The sequence below is a fragment of the Telopea speciosissima genome, chromosome 7 (genome assembly GCF_018873765.1).
Source record: "Telopea speciosissima isolate NSW1024214 ecotype Mountain lineage chromosome 7, Tspe_v1, whole genome shotgun sequence".
Classification (NCBI taxonomy): domain Eukaryota; kingdom Viridiplantae; phylum Streptophyta; class Magnoliopsida; order Proteales; family Proteaceae; genus Telopea; species Telopea speciosissima.
In genome coordinates, this window is record NC_057922.1 from 44,332,322 (window position 1) to 44,352,023 (window position 19,702).

A 19,702-nucleotide genomic window follows, 5' to 3' on the forward strand; every position below is an offset into this window, starting at 1 on the left:
GAGGGAAAATGACATATCCATTTCTACTTGAAAGGTGTGACCAATGAGATAGAATTGGAATTTTTCCACTCTTTGAGAAGAACTGCTGCCCATTACTCATCACTTGCATCAGTCTGGAGGATGCGTAGACCATTGGTGGGGATGTGAAGGGATGGAAGCTTGTCTGCAACCTTTTTGAGAGCTTGAATTGCCTTAGTGTGCTCTGCTGACCATGCAGGAGGATTTTTCTTGAGAAGCTTGTACAAAGGTCCAGTATATGAAGTTTGATGAGGAATAAACTCAGCCATGTAATTCACAATGCCCAAAAATTGCTAGAGTTGAGTTGCAGTGAGAGGGCCATTGGTGAATTGAAGAAGTGACTTGCCAATGTGAGGCTGAAGCTGATACTGTCCCTCATGAATAGTGACACCAAGGAAGTCAACAGTGTCTGCCAATTTCCATTTTCTTTGAGGAGAGCATTATGCCATGCTGGACTGTGAGATTATAAAACTGGGAGAGAAGCTTATGATGGTCTTCTGTGGTCTTGGAGAACAGTAGGATGTCATCAATGTAGATTAGAGCCTGCTTGTGAAGAGGAGCATAAATTCGCATCATAGCTTTCTGAAAGAGTGAGGGAGCAACTTTAAGACCAAATGGCATAACATTCCAATGAAAGTGAGAACCAGGGATGCAAAATCCTGTCTTAGGCCTGTCATCCGGATGAATTTCAAGTTGCCAAAATCCTGTTTTGAGATCAAATTTACTGAAAATGGTGGCTTCTGAAAGCTGTAGCATCAAAGCTGGTCTAGTTGGTAATGGGAACTTATCATCCGCCAAAAAGGTATTAAGGGGCTGATAGTTGATGACAAGTCTGAGTTTGCCACGAGTCTGTTTTGCTCGTTTATTGACATAAAAGGCTTCACATGCCCATGGAGATGATGTGGGCTCAATCAGACCTTGTGCTTGTAAAAGAGTAACTTCCTCTTGAGCAAGAGCCAAGTGAGCTGGATTCATGCCAGAATGACTAGCTTTAGTAGGATTGGCATCTTCATTTTTCTTAAATGGGAGCCTAATAAAGAACTGAGGGTTCTGCCAAAGAGGGTGGTCACATTTGGTGAGGAACTCAATATGAGAGTCTGCACAACACTGAGAAATCAGTTGCTGCTTGATGTCCTCTAGGGGGGTAAAGGAGAAGAGGTTGGGGGTTGTGGTCCATGGAAGAAATTGCTTTCTGTAGGTAAGACCATGGGAACTCCATTGGAGATTAGGAAACTTGGTCAGGAGATCAAATCCGATTAAAGTATCTCGACTTGGTAAAGAAGATCCTAAGACTCTATGGCTGACTGTCAAAGTGGGAAATATTTTAAACTTGATGGGTTCTTTGGAAATCAGGTCGACGGAAAAGGTTTTTCCATCTGCTGCAGTGAAATACTGCTTATGGGATTTCCAACAACAAGGGGGTAAGACATGGGGAGCTAGGATGGTCATGGTTGCGCCTGTGTCAAAATATCCAATTACTTTAACAGGACGATCCCATGCAGAGGGGAAAATATACAATGGGGCTAAAGGGAGGGTAAGCTTCTGGGTTGAGGGACACAAGGGTATAGGTTATTGGTAAAGAGGGTAGACGGGTTCAAATCCGTCGGACATGGTATCAAGGTCAGATTCAAAATCTGAGCTGTAATCTTCAAGAGCAAAAAGGAGATCCGAAGAGAACTCATCATCGATAGAGTACAAGGACTCTATATCAGCATTTGGATCATCTGCAGAATCAAACTGAGTCAACATATGCATGAGCTTGGCTTTCTTCTGCTTATCTGGGCAGTTTTTTGCAAAATGTCCCTTCTTGCCACAGGAAAAGCATTTATCAAAAGTTTTTCCACGAAATTTCTTTCTCTTGAAATAGCGGTAACGTTTGCCTTTTCCTTGTCGTCGGGAAGAAGCCAAATGCTTATGCTTATGAGACTTGTGTTTGGGAAGACGGGAGAAATGAGATTTCTTCTTGGTAGGACAATGGCAAGACTGATCTTTGCATTTAATCTTGAGATGAGAAGAATCACAAGTATCTTTCAACTTTTCAGTGGTCTTTTCTCAAGTCTTGAAGAATAGCTGCTGATTGCACAGATGTTGGAGAGCAGTTTGAATTTCTTGATATAGGCGACCAAGAATCACCTGTTGTAACTGAAGGCCTTGAGTGTGCAAATGTTTAACAGCATCGTTGCCCAATGGTTCTGAGAACGAATTGAGAAAGACTTGCTTCATATTCACATCGTCCGTGCCGCCAAGGATATAAAATCGATCTATCATCCTTTGGAAATGTTTCTCTAAATCAGATCGTTGAAAAGATCAACACTTCATCTGAAAATATTCTTCACGGGCCTTGACACGATTATTCTCGAGAGGGCCAATAAACTCATTGTATAACTGGAGAACAAATTCATCAATGCTAAGTTGTACCCACTGCATTTGTCTGTATGGACCCAATGCCATGTACCATTCTCTGAGGGTACCATGAGTTTTTGCTAGAAACTTGGTGATGGCTGCTCTTGGTGTCATGCCTTCTTGGAGTAATTCGGCAGTTAACCAGGCATGAAATTCCGAGATTTTGTTGGGCCATTTATGAAATGGGGTGCCATCAAAAGTGAACAGTTGCTTAGGATCCTGATTTTGAAATGGCTGGAAGTCCGGCAAGGGAGCTTGCATAGGCGAAGTATTTTCGCCAACATGATCTTCATCTTCAGAAACAACTTCAGTGACTCCAGTTGTATTTGGCTGGCCTTGCTGATTTTGCTGGTCCGCCATGAAAACTAGAGGAGGGGAGTCAACCAGCTGAGAATCACTGTCAGATGTTGTGTAGGTGCTTGAGGCTGGAAAATGGGTTCTTCTGAGAGCTTTGGCAGGTTGCTTGAACTCCATGTAAAGCTGCTTAAGAAAAGCGCTCAAGGAATTTGGGTTTGCGGCTAGGAACAATGGGGAACATGCGGGTTGGGTAGATGAAGGCTTATTGGGAGGGACATAGGGGACAAAGGCAGGTGGCCTCGAAGGGTATAAGGGGATAGGTTGGAATGTGGGTTGAGAATAGGATTGATGGATTCTAGAGGGAGAAGGTTGGGAGTCCATGCTGCTGAGATGGCGATGGTGAGAAGAAGATTGGGATGTTGTAGAACCGGAAGATGGCTTTGGTGACTTCCTTTGGCCAAGCCTTCTTTGGTCTTGACACAATTCTTGTAATTCTTTAAACATTTCTGTTGGAAAACTATGGTGTGTGGGAGACACATCATATTCAACAACTGGGGGAAAATCGGGATAGAATTTGGGAAGAGATGGAGAAGGCTGCAATGGTGCTTGGATCCAGCTGAGTTGTTCTTTGAGCCTTTGTTTTTCTCGTTCTCTAGCAGAAATTAGAGAGGATGCATAGGCAACATCTTTCACAGTAGTAGCTATGTGCATAAGTTTTTTGTGTAAGGTCTCAATTCTTTCTTTGAGATAACGAACATATATTTCTTGTTGTCTCAAAGCAAGAGTAGTATGTTCATGGTAAGACACTATCTACTGTAGGTACTGGTTTTGCACAATAGCATTCTCAGCTTGCCAATTTAACTGGGCTTCGACTGTGGTATTGGTTGGCAAGTGTCCATCTGGTTGTACCGAATTGGAAGGTGTAACTTTCCATTTGTGTTGATGCCTGTCATGATCTTCATAATCTGTAGCACCCGGAAAGTTTTTACTGATGGAGCTTGAACCACTTCCGCCACCGCTTCCGCTTCCAATTAACATGTAACAGGGTGAGGGTGGAGGGGAGGGTTTGGGAGCTTGAGGACAACAGCCTAAAGGACAGGGTTTTCGGCTGCCATATTCAACAATAAACTGATACTTGCCCGGGTCATCACCAAGAGGGCCAACATTTGGATAACCTTGCTTCTATCGAATCCACAAGGGATCGTTCTGCTTCTTTGGTTTTCCTTTGGGCCTTGAAGGTGGGTCATCGGAGTCAGAGGAGACACATTCAGGACAGTCACACACATCAAAGTATTTATGGCCTGTGGCGCTCTGAAATCTGTACACTGGATTTCCCTGAGCATTAAAAGAAGCGATAGGGACTTTCAGGCGTTCCTCAAGGTGTGTACTAAAAAACGGGACAACAGGACCCATGGTGACCGGCTTCGGGAATCTGATTTCTGTTTTGCCTCCTTCAAGCTTTTTGTAAGTTGGATCTGTAGCTACCAAGGGAGGAGTAGACTGTTCTTCATGGTTAGACTCGTAGGCTGTGACCCAAGAGTCTGGGACTAACTTGAAAAGATCAATACGGCTGAGCTGCCGAGGTACATGAGTGATCATGGGTGTCTGATCTAAACCAATATGGAGAAATAGAGCTGAATCATTTGAGGTATGACCAGTGTTTAGATCAAAGGCATGATTCTGCAACCTATAACAAATTTGATAGTGCAGAGTGGCCATTATTGCAGATTCTACCTGTGGGGCACCGGTAATCTGTACCAGAAACTGCCAAGCAGTAGGGAGATTTGGATCCAGTAAAGAGATGTTGTAGTTGGGGTAGAGGGTATAGAAAACTGTACCATTATTCAAAGTGGACTGCACATTAGTAAGAACAACATGCTGGTAGAGTTTGAAACGAGTGTCTAAAAGATCCATGCGCATAACCACTGGAAGACCCTTTCGACCGTGCAAAGTAAGAGTCATCTTGACAGTACCAAGATGGAGATGAGTGTATCCCAAAGTAAGCCATTGCTGGATCAGGTCTGGGGGGATGTCAATTGAGAAGTAATGTTCAGCACCAGAAGCAGTGACCTGGTTTTGAGAAAATGGGGAAGCCTGCACATACTCCTTAAGATCAGGAGTCTTCTTCGGAGCCAGAAGAGTCCGGACTGTCTTGGAAAGAGTAGAAGGGTTCTTAGGAAAGACATCATAGGGGTTTAGGATGGGAAAATTGGTAGGATGAACCTGCTAATCAGATGGGGTATAGTTTAACTCATAGAGAAAATCAACTTTAGAAGCATGCGATTGGGGAAATAAAACTGAAGAGGAGCTAGCTGAAGAAAGACGAGCTGAAGAAGAGCGAGCTGGTTGCATCATGTATGTGAGAGATCACCTGCCAGGAGAAGGATGACTTACCCTGAAAGAGTCAAATGAGACCAGGGACATTTTAAAGCAATGGTTACTGGAAAAAGTGGTTGAGTACGCCAGAGGTATTCCGAGCCTACAGGGATAAGAAGAAAATTAGAACATCACAGCAGTTCTTCTCGAAGAAATTAATGGCCATAGAAAAGTTTGTGGATACCGGAGTGCCCAGTTCAAACCTTCAGAGCAACATTACCATTCCACCTTCAAGGAAGTACTAGCAGTAACGCGTGGTATTGAAAAATTCCAATTCTATCTCATTGGTCACACCTTTCAAGTAGAAATGGATATGTCATCTTTCCCGCGGATGTTGCAGTTCAAACAGAAGGTTCTCCCAAAACCACAACTTCTCCGTTGGGCTCGATGGTTCTCTCAATGGTCTTTTCGGGTCAAGCATATTAAAGGCAGAGAAAATGTGTTGACAGATTTCCTATCCAAAACCAAGATACCCATCCACTCCTCTATACCAATTCTTTGCATGCCTCTTTGGCCTACAGACCCTAGTCCTTCTCAACCTCCCCCAGACCCTGGACCTTCCCAACCACCTCCTCCCACTAATGACCTTACATCCCTGCTCCCTACCCTTCCTCCTGAAATCTACTCAGATATTTCAGGCAGAACCATGATCAACTACAGCACCCAAACCTACCAAAACATGTTAACAGTCCTTGTTTCTCGAAATGGACTTCTATATGATTGGTAGACATGTCACCCTGATTACCCTTACCATACCCTTTTCACCATGGCCTACTTCTACAATTTCAGTAAAGAATACATAGTATTTTTCTAGCACCTCCTTGTGGTCCATAAAATTGCTATGTGTTTCTCTACTCATGTCCTTCTCCATTATCTTAGGCAAACCACCACCACATACAGATTACCTTCCCGATCTCAATCCCACCGGTTCATTCGCCCTGCAGTCCCCTCTCACTTTGCCAGATTCCTTCGACTCTTTGCTCCTCTCACCCATTGGATCAATATTTTGTCAGAACTCCCCAGGGACCAGTTCTATGTTACTATCCTATTCCATCGACCAGTGGATCACATCCACCCTGCCCTGGTTGAACCTCCAATCCTGCACCACCATCTCATTACCTATGACCCCACATTCTCCATTATGAGCACCAGCTCTACCAATATCTGGGAACATAGAGACCATGATGACGAATCTCGTGACAGATGGCTCGCATTCATGAGGACCATGTGCCAAGAGAATCATGTGGACCCCGCTACAATACCAGATATCCTCATCAACTCCACCTACACTGCTTGGGATGTTAATCACTCTGTTCTACATCACCCCGTGATACATCGCATCATGATGGCCAATGCTGAGCATGAGGTGGACCAGTATCTGCTTTTTGCCCCAGTAGATTCCTCATCAGGCTATGACACAGATTGAAAGACAGCTGTGTGACATATCAACACTGTCTCTGCTTTTGCTTTATTTGTATGGTGTGCTTTAAGTGTGAGTGTTCTGCGTGTAGCTTTTGTAATAATTGGCCACTGTAGCCACATTGTATTTATTTGTGGATTTCAATTGGTGTGTAGTCTGGGTCTATGCATCCGAGTGCCTATAAATACTCAAAGTTTGTAAGGTTTGAAGGCAAGAGTTGGTTACAACCTAGCCTGTATGAATCTAAGTCCTCATTGTGTGCCTTCTTCATCTTCTTCATCTTTACATTCATCTTCTTCTCAAATAGTAACTATGTATCTAACCACTTTGTATCTTTCCACTGAGCCATCAGCCTTGTGCTTCACAACAAAGACCCATTTATAACCAACAAATTTCTTTCCTAGTGGAGGATTCACCAAATCCCAGGTCTGATTCTTCTAAAGGGCAAGCATTTCTTCGTTCATCGCATCCTTCCATTTCTGTTCGGCTATTGCTTCCTGCCAATTGTTAGGGATGGAAACAAAGGATAAAGAAGATACGAAGGCATGGAAAGCAGGTATTAGAGAGTTGTATGACACAAAGTTGGAAATAGGGTGTTGTGTACAACTCCTCTTTGGTTTTTAAATTGCAATGGGTTAATCAAGACTGGGATCAGGAGGAAGCTTACCAGAAATATGACTAGGAGCAAGACTTGGAGCAGGAACAGATGCCGATTGTGTAGGATTGGTGGTGGTGGTCTCTTTGTACTGAGGGCTATGAAAAGGAAAATCAGTTCACCAAGAGTAAGTCTTCACATTATTCTCCCCCTGAACCTGTTGCTGCTGCTCAGTCTGTCCCACTTCTTGTTCCTGACTTGTAACTCCATCTTCTAGTTCAACAGAAACATCCTCTATAGTAGGTATCTCAATGTCCAAAGGAGCAATCAGCGGGACCTCTTCACCACTTAGAATCTCCCCCTGCAAAGGTACCGGCTGTTTAAAGTAAGCTTTAGACTCCTGGAACACCATGTCCATAGTGACAAACACCTTTCGTGTAGCAGGATGATAGCATTTATACCCCTTCTGGGTAGCAGAGTAATCGAGAAAAATGCATCATAGTCCTTTGGGATCAAACTTACCGTGTACATGGTGATTCCTGGCAAACACGACACAGCTAAAGACCTTGGGAGGCACAATAAAAGTGGATTTCCCAAACAGAATTTCCAAAGGACAGCGGCCACCTAAGACTCAGAAGGGAAGCCGATTGATAAGATAAGTAGCTGTAAGGATAGCATCACCCCAGAAAGGCAGAAACGAGGAGGAACAGCCATAGTAAACATAAGAGAACGAGCAACCTCCAATAGATGTCAGTTCTTGCGTTCAACCACTCCATTTTGAGTAGTAGTGTCAACACAAGAAGTCTGATGTATGATTCCATGGCTGTCCAAATATGAGCGAAAGGCACCATCCATGTTCTCTTTTCCATTATCTGACTAGAGAATCTTCACTTTCGCATCGAACTGGGTCTAGACCATTTTATGAAATAGAGTGAAATAGGTGAAGACGTCACTTTTACTATGCATCAAATATACCCAAGTGGTTCGGCTAAAACAGTCAATGAAAGTGACAAACCACCGAATCCTAGAGGTAGAAACACATCGGGCAGGGCCCCACATCAGAATGTATCAAAGCAAAAGGACTAAAACTTCAATTATTAGAAATAGGAAAAATGCTTCTAGTTTGCTTTGCCAAAGTGCAATCAGCACAAGAAAAATTATGTTTATTACACTGTTTCACTAAACTAGGAAATAAATCAGATAAAACACCAATTGGTGGATGGCCCAAACAACAATGCCAATTATTCAACTCAAATAGTGCAGAATCAAAATCAGAAGACGCAGGTTGAGATATCAAAGCTGCCCGGGAACTGTCAAGCACGTACGGACCACCAACCACTTTACCACATGCAATCGTACTGTCCATTGCCAAGTCCTGAAACAAACAATTGGTTGAGAAAAAAGTTACTTTGCAGCTTAAATCTTTGGTTAGGCTACTAATGGAATGCAAATTAGTAGTAGACTTTGGGACATGCAACACAGATGAAAGACTAAGAGAGGAAGTGCACTGCACAGATCCCTTCCCCGAGATAGGAGAAAGAGACCCATCAGCAACATGAACCTTATTATGACCAGATAAAGGGAAATATTTGGAAAAAAATGATGAAGAACCTATCATATGATCAGTTGCCCCTGAGTCAATTACCCAAGAATCGGGCATGACCGAGGTACAGTTCGCACCAAATGAAATATCTATGGAAGAAGGTGTATTAGGATTGGCAGCCAGAGATAGAGCCGAGGCAGCCATGGAAGGAGGTACAAATGGCGAAGAAGATGTGTCCAAGCAATTCACCATATCCCTTAGATTTTGCAGTTCAGCCACAACTTGGGAAAGAGATTGATCAGGCTGTTCTTCAGTAGCTACCTGATGAGCAGGGGTGTTACTGGGCCGATTGGAACCACCCTTCCCACGCCCGCGAGTATCTGCAAGGTGACCATGAAGCTTCCAACATCGGTCCTTGGTATGCCATTCCTTCCCACAGTGATCGCATTTAATGGGAGGGGGATCACCAGATGTCCGATCAATACTAGCAGAACGACAAGAATTCCCACGGGAAGATTGGGAACCAGAAAAAAAGGGCCAATCGTTCCTGAGTAATAGGATGAACCATGGTTGTACGCCAACGGTCATCGGCTAAAAGGATTGCATAGGCTTGCTCTAGAGTTGGAAGTGGGTCCCGATTCAAAATATTGGTACGGATTTGATCAAACTCAATATTGAGGCCGGCCAAAAAATCAAAGACGCGTAAACCATCCTCCCATTTCCGGAAGGCAGTGGCATCAACATCATAGGTGGCAGTGAAGGTGCCCAGAAAATCCAACTGCTGCCACATGGTATTGTAATACTAAGAAAGGGACAACTCCAACTGCTTGGTAGAATGAATCTTCTGACGGAGTTCATAACATTGGGCAGCATTCCCAACCTAAGAATAGGAGTCTTGGGCTGTCTTCCAAATTTTCACAGCCGAATCAAGGAGGAGATAACACCCGGCAATTTCTTGGTCCATGGAATTAACCAAATAGGACATAACATAGAAATTGAAATTCATCCATCTATCTTGTGCAGAACCAGCCTCAATAGGCCCGACCTGAGTGCCTGTGATGTAACCAAAGAGACCACGGGAACCAATTGCAAATAAGCAAGAACGAGACCATAAAAGATAATTGTTGCCATTCAACTTGATGGGATTCACCGGAAACGGAATGAAGTAACGTTGCGACGAACCATCAGAACCAGAGGAAGCAGAAGAGATCTCAGAATTGTCAGGCATGGTGACTGGTATAAAAAAATGCAGAAATAAATCCTCCAAAAATTCATAACATAAGGAGGGAAGGTAAAAAAACCTCGGTGGGAGTCAACTCACCACCAAGGGTGGGTAAAAAATAACAGCAAGGAAGGGGAAAGCCTCTTGCGAGAGAAAAAAAATGGTGAGAGGCCTGCGGGGCCGGAGGGGGTGGCGGAAGGGGGTGGAGAGGCTGGTGGGGCCTGACGGAGGTGGTGGAGGGGCTGGCGGAAGGTGGAGGGCCTGCGATGGTTGCTGTCCTTAGGGCAGAATCACGAAGTAGAAGAGAGAGAGAGAAAAAAGAAAAACAGGAAAAAAAGGAAAAAACTTAATCCCCATATCCCCGGAATATTTTTGGCTTTGATACCATGTAAAATTCCGTGAATACTGGCTTTAGTCAGAGTGACTACAGCCATCTTTATTTATAATGAAGAGAAGAACATTCTGGAATGGGTACAAGGACAAAAATACCCTTAGGACAATTCTACCCTTGAACCCATATTACAACAGTTATAGAATCTTATCCAGTAGTCTTGATTGGTTAATTTCCCTTATTATGCGAAAAATAGCCATCCAATTTGGATGGTTTATTTTGGTGGCCAGCTAAGGGACACCAAATTTACATTGATGCGACAACACAGTCAGTTCATTTATGCATTGCCTTAGATTATTCAGCCTGAGTTCCTCATCTTATATGCCATAGGCTAGAGATTCTATTGATTAGATGATTTGAACCATCCATCCAATTGATTCTTTCTCAACCAATAGCCATCTTTTTTCAACGCTAAACATCTAGCTATTGATGCAAACATAAACTCTTCTGGTTAGCAAGAGTTATGCCATGTGCCACCAATTGAATCAGGACAATGTTAAAATGGATCATTTGCAAGATAAAAATCAATCTTGTGAAAGTCAAAACTGAGACTCTAGTTTGGGAGGGGGAAAAAAGAATGAAATTGTCAATATAGCTTTTCAATTTTGTATAATTATCTAAATTTGTCGCTGGTCACTATTTTCATTTTAGTTTTATTTGGAAATGTTTATTGCATAAGGGCTTTAGAATTTCTTTTGCCTTTCTCTATCGGTATGTTAGTGTGGGTGAAAAAGTCTCAACTTTACTTTTTTCCTCATTTGTTTTGTGTGATTTTTTTCATTTTTCATATTAGACTTTTGACCTTCTGCAGCAATGGATATATCTTCTGATCTTACTGAGCTTGGACGAACTCCAGTAGCAGTTATCTCTGCTGGTGTCAAGTCAATTTTAGATATCCCAAGAACACTTGAGTACTTGGTAAAAATACCGCTGTATCTCTGAAGTAGCTTCAAAGTATCATTTTATCCTGATCACAGAATATATTTCTTATCATTTCCAACTTTAAATATAGGAAACTCAAGGAGTTACAGTTGCTGCGTATAAGACAAACGAGTTTCCAGCCTTTTTCACTGAAACAAGTGGCTGCAAGGTGTATCTTTTGGAATTCTCTTTCCTTCAATAATTCTTGAAGTTTCTATTTCATCCCCTTCCCCACTTCTATGTTTCTGTAAATTGAAATGGTTATCAAATTTGTTTGGTTGTCCAGTACATTTGGTAAGTGTTTACTCCATCGTGAACCATACAGCCAGTAGAGATGTTTATGCAAAGAGATTCATTTGTACCGCAACCTATTGGGTATCAAAAGGTGAAAGTGTTTCACAATAAGTTTCGTTGTTCGGATGATTGAGATCATCAATTCGGTTGCAGTTTTGTGAACTCTATTTACGACCTATCCAAGAGGTGCTGCATTAAATGGGTGGTCAAAGTAATAAGTTTTAAGGTAGTTAATAGTCCAAACAAGAAAATATTGAGGCAGTTTAGGTATCATGTTTCTTATAGAAGTTGAGGGGAGGAAACATTATTGTGGTAACAGTATGGAAACAAGGCCTCTACCTGTGTGTGTGTGTGTGTGTGTGTCTCTATGAATGCCATTTACCTAACTGAAATGCTTGGTGTCCACAATTGGGAATGTAGGTTCCTTGCCATGTGGATTCCCCTGAAGACTGTGCTGAGCTCATAGGCAAGTGAATTGATATTGCTCTGTTTACTACCTTGTACAGGATTTTTTCCATTTATTTATTTATTTGGTTTTAATTTGCAGATGCAAACATGAAACTTGGGCTTGGAACTGGTATTTTGATAGCTGTGCCAATCCCAAAAGAACATGCAGCATCAGGAAACTTGATTGAGTCTGCAATACAGAGGGCCCTTAAAGAAGCAAGGTTCAAATAATTTTGGTTTTGTTCACCTCTTATGACATTCTACCTGTCATCCTATGTTATTTGTTCTGAACTGGATAAGGAACTACAGGGATAAAAATGTGACTGGCAATGCAGAAACTCCATTCTTGCTTGCAAAAGTGAACGAACTCACTGGAGGAGCCTCTCTGGTTGCAAGTATCCTTTGTATCAACAAAGTAGTCATGGTATCTAGTCTGAGAACAATTTATAGATATTTCAGGTTGGTTAGGGAGAGAAAAAGAAAGATAAATGGGAGATAAACAAAACATATTTCCACATTTGCTGCAACATTTCTAACTTTTATGTGGTTATTCTGTTTATAATTTAATTTTTAACTTTATCTTTCCACCTGAGAAGTTCCTTAAGCTAATCAAAGACATTGCACTTGTGAAGAACAATGCCCTTGTTGGTGCAAAGACTGCTGTAGCTCTTGCTAAGCTCAGAAAGAACAGTAATTACGGTTAGCTTTCCTTTTCTGTACTTGCATTCTCTTTACACCCAATAAACCAGTTGAGCTATAACGGCTATCCCCTTTGACGAAGCCATACATCCAAGAAGAAAAGTAAAGGAGCACTTCTTGAAGGATCCCACTAGATGAAACTTCACTTAGAACTGTATCTATATTTTTAGTGTATTGTTTTTTGGGTGTCTACGCTCTTGCTTGTCCCTTTGTTTTTCATTTTTCTTCACTGCTTTCGTTTTAATTTCTTCTCACTATCGCCAGCTTAAACCTCTAAAACAAATATCCCTCTGCTTCAGCATTGGTATATCTCTTCTACTGATGAACAAATTTGCTTTTCTTGTGGCAGGTAATGCTGAGTCAGCATCATAAGCCTGGGAACACTTACATGCCATTCTCTTATTTGTGACTTGACTTGAATGACTTGCTCTCCAAGGTTTTTTTTTTTTTTTTTTTTTTTTTTTTTTTTGGGTTAGAGGCATAAGGAAACCCAGAGAGAGGTTTCATCCCTTTTCTTCTCATTTTTTTTTTTCTGGAAAAAATAGAACTCACCTCTTGGTTGGTAAGTAACATGGATAAAGCAGGTCTTTCAATAGGGTGTAAGAAATTAAGTAATGACTCTTACTTTCAATTAAAAAATCTTAATTTTAGGAAAAAGTTTTCTCATATGGTCCCAATTCTAGTTGTGCGAACTATAAAGCTTTTTTTTTTTTTGTCTGGCAGTAATCTCTCATCAAATGTTGTATGAATGACTGTTGGATATGTGTTCATCAAACCCAGTTTATTATTTATTGAAACTTTTATACATTTTGATTTAATATGATCAAATGTGATATAAACTTTTTTAGCATTATATGTCCTTTAAGTTTATACTTAAAAAATGGTAGTCACGAGTCACAACTAGGGTTTGAGTTGGGCACCCTTATCATACGATCGTCGCATTGGGTATGCCTAGAAATGTTGATGTTAGGGTACGAATGTGAATTCAGAAATTGATGTGTATTGGAAAAAAACCTAATTATGTGGATTTCCTTATGTATTACTGACAGATGTAAGTTTGGGATAAACATGTGTCACCAAGACCTAAATCCTGAGAAGGCCTTGTCACTGCAAATTGTGAATGCATTTTTTGGTTTATCAATGACTGAGATTCATAGAACCAAAATCGATATTTTAGGAATGCGCAAATATTTTGTGTGTGAAAGAGTCACTCAACATGGCCTCCACTGCTCGATTGGGGAATATCAAAGAGAGGTTGTCTGTGGATTGTTGAATGAGAATTAGGATCTTGAACCGATTTGAAAATGGTTTGCAAAATTTATTTTTACGTAAAATCATAGTATATATGTATGTTTTTTATTAAAACATTTAATCGTGTTTTGCGGATTTCGATCACATACACAAACGCTCTAATATGGACATGTACTATGCAATGGGGTTTGATAGTATTTGTATACATGGCTTAGATTGCAGACGATTTTGATTAGTGGAGGGTTGATACATAATAAGATATTATTTAAGAGTATTTTTTGGATTTGTTAATTAAATAAATAATTATTTTAATTTAATGGATATGGTGCAATATTTATTATCTATTTATGTTAAATAATTATTTATTTATTTTTCCATTAATATTCTGGTTCTTCATCAATTAAAAGCATACTGAGAATAGAAGGTAGAATTCAAGCCAACTTGGAGGAGAGAAAGAGTTAAACTCTTGAAAGAAATACAAGAGGAGGAGGAGTAACACTTGAGGCTCTACAAGTTAGCAAATCTAATCAATTCTTTTGTGATTAATCTTATTTGGTTTGATATTCATGGAATGTAAAAGAAACCTGAATCGATATATTTCCGCTGCGCATTCGGGTGTGGAATATTTCCCTCTCTTCCATGGATTGGTTGAAAAGATGTTTTTCTTTTCTTATCTTTTCCCTAATTCTTATGGGATAAGCAAGAGATTGGTTTCATAATTTTTTTAAACCAGAATTTCCTGTGATTGATTTCCTATGGGATTCAAATTGAGATCGTTTTCATAACTGTCCTTTAACACTGATATGAAGAGTGAATGGAAGACAATTGTGAATTGATTTTTCTCTAAACTCAATGTCTCTACCTAGTGCGTGATTTTTCTCTATGCAACTTATCTTCGGTGCTCTTACCGTGATCAAACTTCTACTTACTGCTTCCATTAATCCCTAACCTTCATTATGGATTGTAACCCTCCACCAATTCTCTCTTTCATCTCCAAAATCTCCTACTGAACCCTTCCCTCCTCCTGCAAAAGTTTCCAGTACCTCTACTACCATGACACCACCCTAGACTACATCTGGACCTCCTCCCCTTTCCCCTACTCCACAATCCCCTCCCACCTACTCGGAGGCTTATGCAGATGAGGAAGATGAACCTTTGATTCTCGATGGTGAACTGGAAGAACACCTGACCCATAAATGGGAACTCTCTTTGATTGGACAGGTGAGTGGTTTGTAAACCGTGCAGTTGGCAAGCTGTAAATGAAGCACTGTTGAAGGCTTGGAACCCAAGGCACCCGGTGGAGGTGATATCTTTACATGGTGATCATTTTTTTTTTAATTTCAATTCCAGCACCTGTTGGACATTGCAAATGTTTCGGACTAGGGGCCTTGGTCTGTTGACGGTAGCCTTACTGTAATGGAAAAATGGAGAGCTTCTGAAGATTGGGATTTCCAACATGTAGATTTCTGGTTACAGTTTCATTCGATGCCATAAGAACTCTTTAGCTAGCCTGGAACTTGCCTCTCAACTCTTAGCCAAAGTGGGACTTCCCAAGCAAGTTATGCTTTTCTAGGGTGTCCAATTCGGAAGTAGAGCTAAGTTGTAGGGTGGAAATCAACATCATCAAACCACTTAAAAGCTCAGTCACCATCAAGAGACGATCAAGCATTACTACTACAGTATCGATCAGTTAAATATGAGAGAGGCTTCCCAATTTTGTTATTTTTGTGGAATGTTTGATCATGAGGTTAAACATTGTGTTACGTTATTTGATGCGGAAGCATTACATTATAATACTCATGGATGCAATAATGTTGTTGTTTGCTTGGAGTTCCCAGCTTTTCGCTATGGTCCTGATATAAGGGCATCTATATATACCAGATCAGAGGCAGCTAGAGAAAGCTGTCGTATGCGCCCACTCCACGCTCCAATGGAGTTTCTTAACCCAAAAAAACTCTAAAAAAAAAAAAAAAAAAAAAAGCCCCCCAGAGGTTGAGGCCCAGCCCCACGCACAAGGGCTTTTGTACCCATGGATGGGAGGCGAGCCAAGATCGGCATAAGTCATTAGCTGAAAATATGGTGAATGGGGGGGGGGGCCCCGCCGCCCCCCCCCCCCCCCCCCCCCCCCCCCCACATGCAGCACTATTTCTCTGCTGATGCTCAAGGAGCTTCAGGTGGATTTGCTCTCCTGCGGCGAGATGATTTTCAGGTTGATATTATATCTGTTGATCGTTACATCATTGACTCAAAGGTTAAAATGCCGTGTGGAGTGAATTTCTTTATGATGACTGTGTATGGAGATCCAGTTAAGATCAAAAGGCAGCTTGTATGGGATTGTATTATAAACTTAAGCCAAGGTCGATCATTGAGCTGGCTTTGTTATGATGATTTTAATTCTTTTTTCTCCTGACATGAAAAGAAAGGTGGAAGCACTTCTCGCACTCATGAAATTGATCAATTTAGACACACGGTCAACTCATGTGGTTTTTTGGACCTATACTCCCATGGTCCTTTGTTCACTTGGTCCAATAAAAGAAAAGGGGGATCACATATAAAAATCAAACTTGATCGGGCTTTTTCGAACCCAAATTAGAGGGATTCTTTCCTTAATGCTGCTGTTCTAGTGCAGCCAAGTCTTAATTCTGATCGCAAGGCCATAATTATAGACTCTGACGGTGGAAATTTTAAAGGAGATCTGCCTTTTTTTTTTTGAGTCAGCATGGTTTCGACACCCGGAATGCATAACAATTGCTAGCACTGCTTGGTCTCAATCTCCAACTATTGCTACTACTCCTGTTTTGTACCAATAGATGGCAAACTGTAAGCCGATGTTTCAGAAATGGAATAAGGAATCCTTTGGCCATGTTCAGACAAAAATTAAGCTCTTGGAGAAAGAGCTTGAAACATTACAGGCAAGTTCCCCTTCAAATTCACCTTCAAATTCACCCCATGACCGTGAACAAGAAGTGATGAAACTTTAAAATGAAGAATTTGAAAGGGAGGAGGAGATGTGGCGGCAGAAATTACACATAGACTGGTTGCAGCAAGGATATCGGAATACAAAATTTTTTCACCTAACTACCATCCAGCAGCGAAGCAAACATAAAATTCTAAAGCTCAAGAATTCTGAGGGAGATTGGACTCGATCAAAGACAGAGATGTACCAGGCGATGATTGCATACTACAACCACATTTTTCAATCAGAGGGGTTGGACCAAGAAGCACTTCGGCAAACCTTACTCTCTATTCAGCCCCAAGTCACAGAGGAGATGAATCGCAAGCTTTGTGCGATTCCAACAAATGAGGAGGTCCAGGCAGCCCTTTTGCAATGGCACCACTTAAGGCATCAGGACCAGACGGTTTACCACTTGCTTTCTTTCAGAAATATTGGGACTTTACACAGGAAGATTTATTCTCTTTTGTTTCAATTTTTTCCTTTAGAAATGATCAGTTACTTTTACAATGTAATGAGACTCTATTATGTTTAGTTCCCAAGATTCCTAACCCTAAAAGTGCAGAACATTATTGCCCAATAAGTTTGTGTCCAGTTGCGGTGAAGGTCATTACTAAGGTAATGGCTAATCGGCTTAAGGAGGTGCTACAATTCTTAATTTCGCCTACTCAATCAGCATTCGTCCCCAACAGGTCTCTCAGACAATGTTTTTGTCGCACATGAATTATTTAATTACATCAACTACAAGAGAAAGGGCAAGCAGGAATTTATGGCACTGAAGTTGGATATTGTTATACCCGCACCCCGGGAGTATAATTAATTATTAATTCTACCCCGTGACGTGTAGTTATCACTGCCACGTATGCCAGTGAGTTGTTCTCCGGTGGTCAAACCCACTATATTGACCATATGTACGAGGTTGCCTGTGGAAACTAGTCGGGACCACGGAGGTTGCACCTTGACATGTCGGGGTAAGTAGTTGACCAAATTTTGTTGTGTGCTTACTGCCCTCTCAAAGCCCTCGAAGTGTGGTCCAAAGGCCCGACCTCTTATGGCGGGAACCACCTTCCTACTCGCATCGGAGGCAAGGTTCTGGTGCCTCCGACCCTGCATCCAATGCTCGCGACAAGGACCCTTGTGGGTGAGACCCTATGGCTAAGGTACTATTGGTGCCTGTCATGTTTGACCCTACCCTTACCCCTTTTTATTAACTTGACCTTATGTGGGCCTTGGGGCCCAAATTAGGATTTTAAAGCTTGTGTAGGGATGAATGGTTGTTTGACCCTATCCAAACAGACCTAGCCTACACTTATGAGGCCTTATCCAAATAGGCCAATAAAAGTGATTTTCTATATGAGAGAGAGGGGTAAGACTATTCCTTAGTCTTTCTTTTTCTTTTCTTTCCTAACCTAATCGTGAAAAGGAGAGGAGAGCTTTGAAAGAGAGGAGGCGGCAAGGAGGAGAAGAAGGAGAAGGAAGGGAAGAAGAAGAAGGAAAGCATGCTTGGGTTTGGAGCTTTAAAGAGGGCACATCGTGTGTACCTCAAACCAGGTAAGCCAAGTGCCCTTTTCCCCCATTTTCTCTCTTCTCCCCTTGCTCGTTTGAGCTTGGGTGGTTCGTTGGTTGCGCCCCAAGATGGGGATTTCTTTTTGGAAACCCAAAGGGTTAACTCGAGTCATGTGTAGTTTCCCCTTGTAGGATGCTTTCCTATTTTCATTACAATCCTATAAAGACCTCTATTTTGACCTCTTGCTGAATCTATTTGATTCTAAAGCTTCAACCACCAAAGAAAACCCCAAATCTGGATTTTTGAGCTTTTGATCCTTTAAACCCCCTTAAATCTTTGAATGTTGGGTGTTTCTAAGACCCAAATAGACTCCAAGACACCCCTCCCTTGTCCCTTGAGGCTTAGAGAACCAAATGGGACAACCCTGGGCTTTAAAGACCTTGAAATCACACTTGGGTTGCATCGGAGGCAAGGCTGCGTGAGTCGATGTTTGCCTCCGATGTGTCCCGAGCTGCGGGAAGGTCGGAGGCAAGCTGCGTGAGTCCGATGTTTGCCTCCGATGTGTCCCGAGCTGCGAGGGAAGGTCGGAGGCAAGGTCGGAGGCAAGATTGCGTGAGTCCGATGTTTGCCTCCGATGTGGCTGAGCTGCGAGGAAGGTCGGAGGCAAGGTCGGAGGCAAGCTGCCGAGTCCGACGTTGCCTCCGATGCGTTTTAAGGCTTATAACTTATGTAAACGTGGGGTTTCTCATTGAGGCCTCCCCTACACTCTCTCACACTCTTATTCACTTCCATAGGTGCCAACATATGTGCAATGGGGTGATTTTGAGCGGGAATCGTTGCGCTTATACAAATTCCATTTGAAGTAATTGGTGAGTGGGTTTGGGTGACTGTTTGAGCTTGTTTACTATTGCTTATTCATGCATTTATGAATTATATTATGACATTATCATTAAAGCATGATTGCATATTTGCATTTATTCTTATTCGATGATGATGATTTGGATGATATGGATTTGTGTTGGGTTACGGTCTTCGGGAATGCGCACCGGAACCCCTGGATTACGATGGAATTGTATATTGCATCTCATTCTTACTGTATGCGCCGTGTTGTCTTGGTACCGGGGTTAGATGGAATGGGACATTGACACACCGGATGTACCTCTCAACACGATAGGATTCATGTAGTATATCCGTGGTTAGGCTCGGTTCCTATGCTACGACCCTTACCAACAGGGGTTTAGGTGTTGGGTAGCGAGCACTCCGCGCTGTGGAGAGTTAGAGAGGCCAGGCCGGGGTAGTAATGGTTATCGAGGGCTGCCTCGGGTGGTGATGACTACGACCGGCGCGGGCTCCATAGTAATAATT

At 41.9% G+C, this 19,702-nt stretch overlaps 1 protein-coding gene across 2 annotated transcripts in view; it reads left to right on the top strand.

The window, feature by feature from the left end:
- LOC122670140 (pseudouridine-5'-phosphate glycosidase) overlaps positions 1 to 13,080 on the top strand; it is a 57,183-nt gene extending 44,103 nt beyond the window's left edge. For both annotated transcript variants that reach the window (XM_043867117.1, XM_043867118.1), the window contains exons 9-15: positions 11,077 to 11,183; positions 11,278 to 11,355; positions 11,901 to 11,946; positions 12,028 to 12,148; positions 12,237 to 12,322; positions 12,543 to 12,626; positions 12,976 to 13,080. In XM_043867117.1, the coding sequence (XP_043723052.1) occupies positions 11,077 to 11,183; positions 11,278 to 11,355; positions 11,901 to 11,946; positions 12,028 to 12,148; positions 12,237 to 12,322; positions 12,543 to 12,626; positions 12,976 to 12,998 (545 nt within the window). In that variant the 3' untranslated portion in view covers positions 12,999 to 13,080. The remainder of the gene's footprint in view (positions 1 to 11,076; positions 11,184 to 11,277; positions 11,356 to 11,900; positions 11,947 to 12,027; positions 12,149 to 12,236; positions 12,323 to 12,542; positions 12,627 to 12,975) is intronic.
- Positions 13,081 to 19,702: the final 6,622 nt, after the last annotated feature.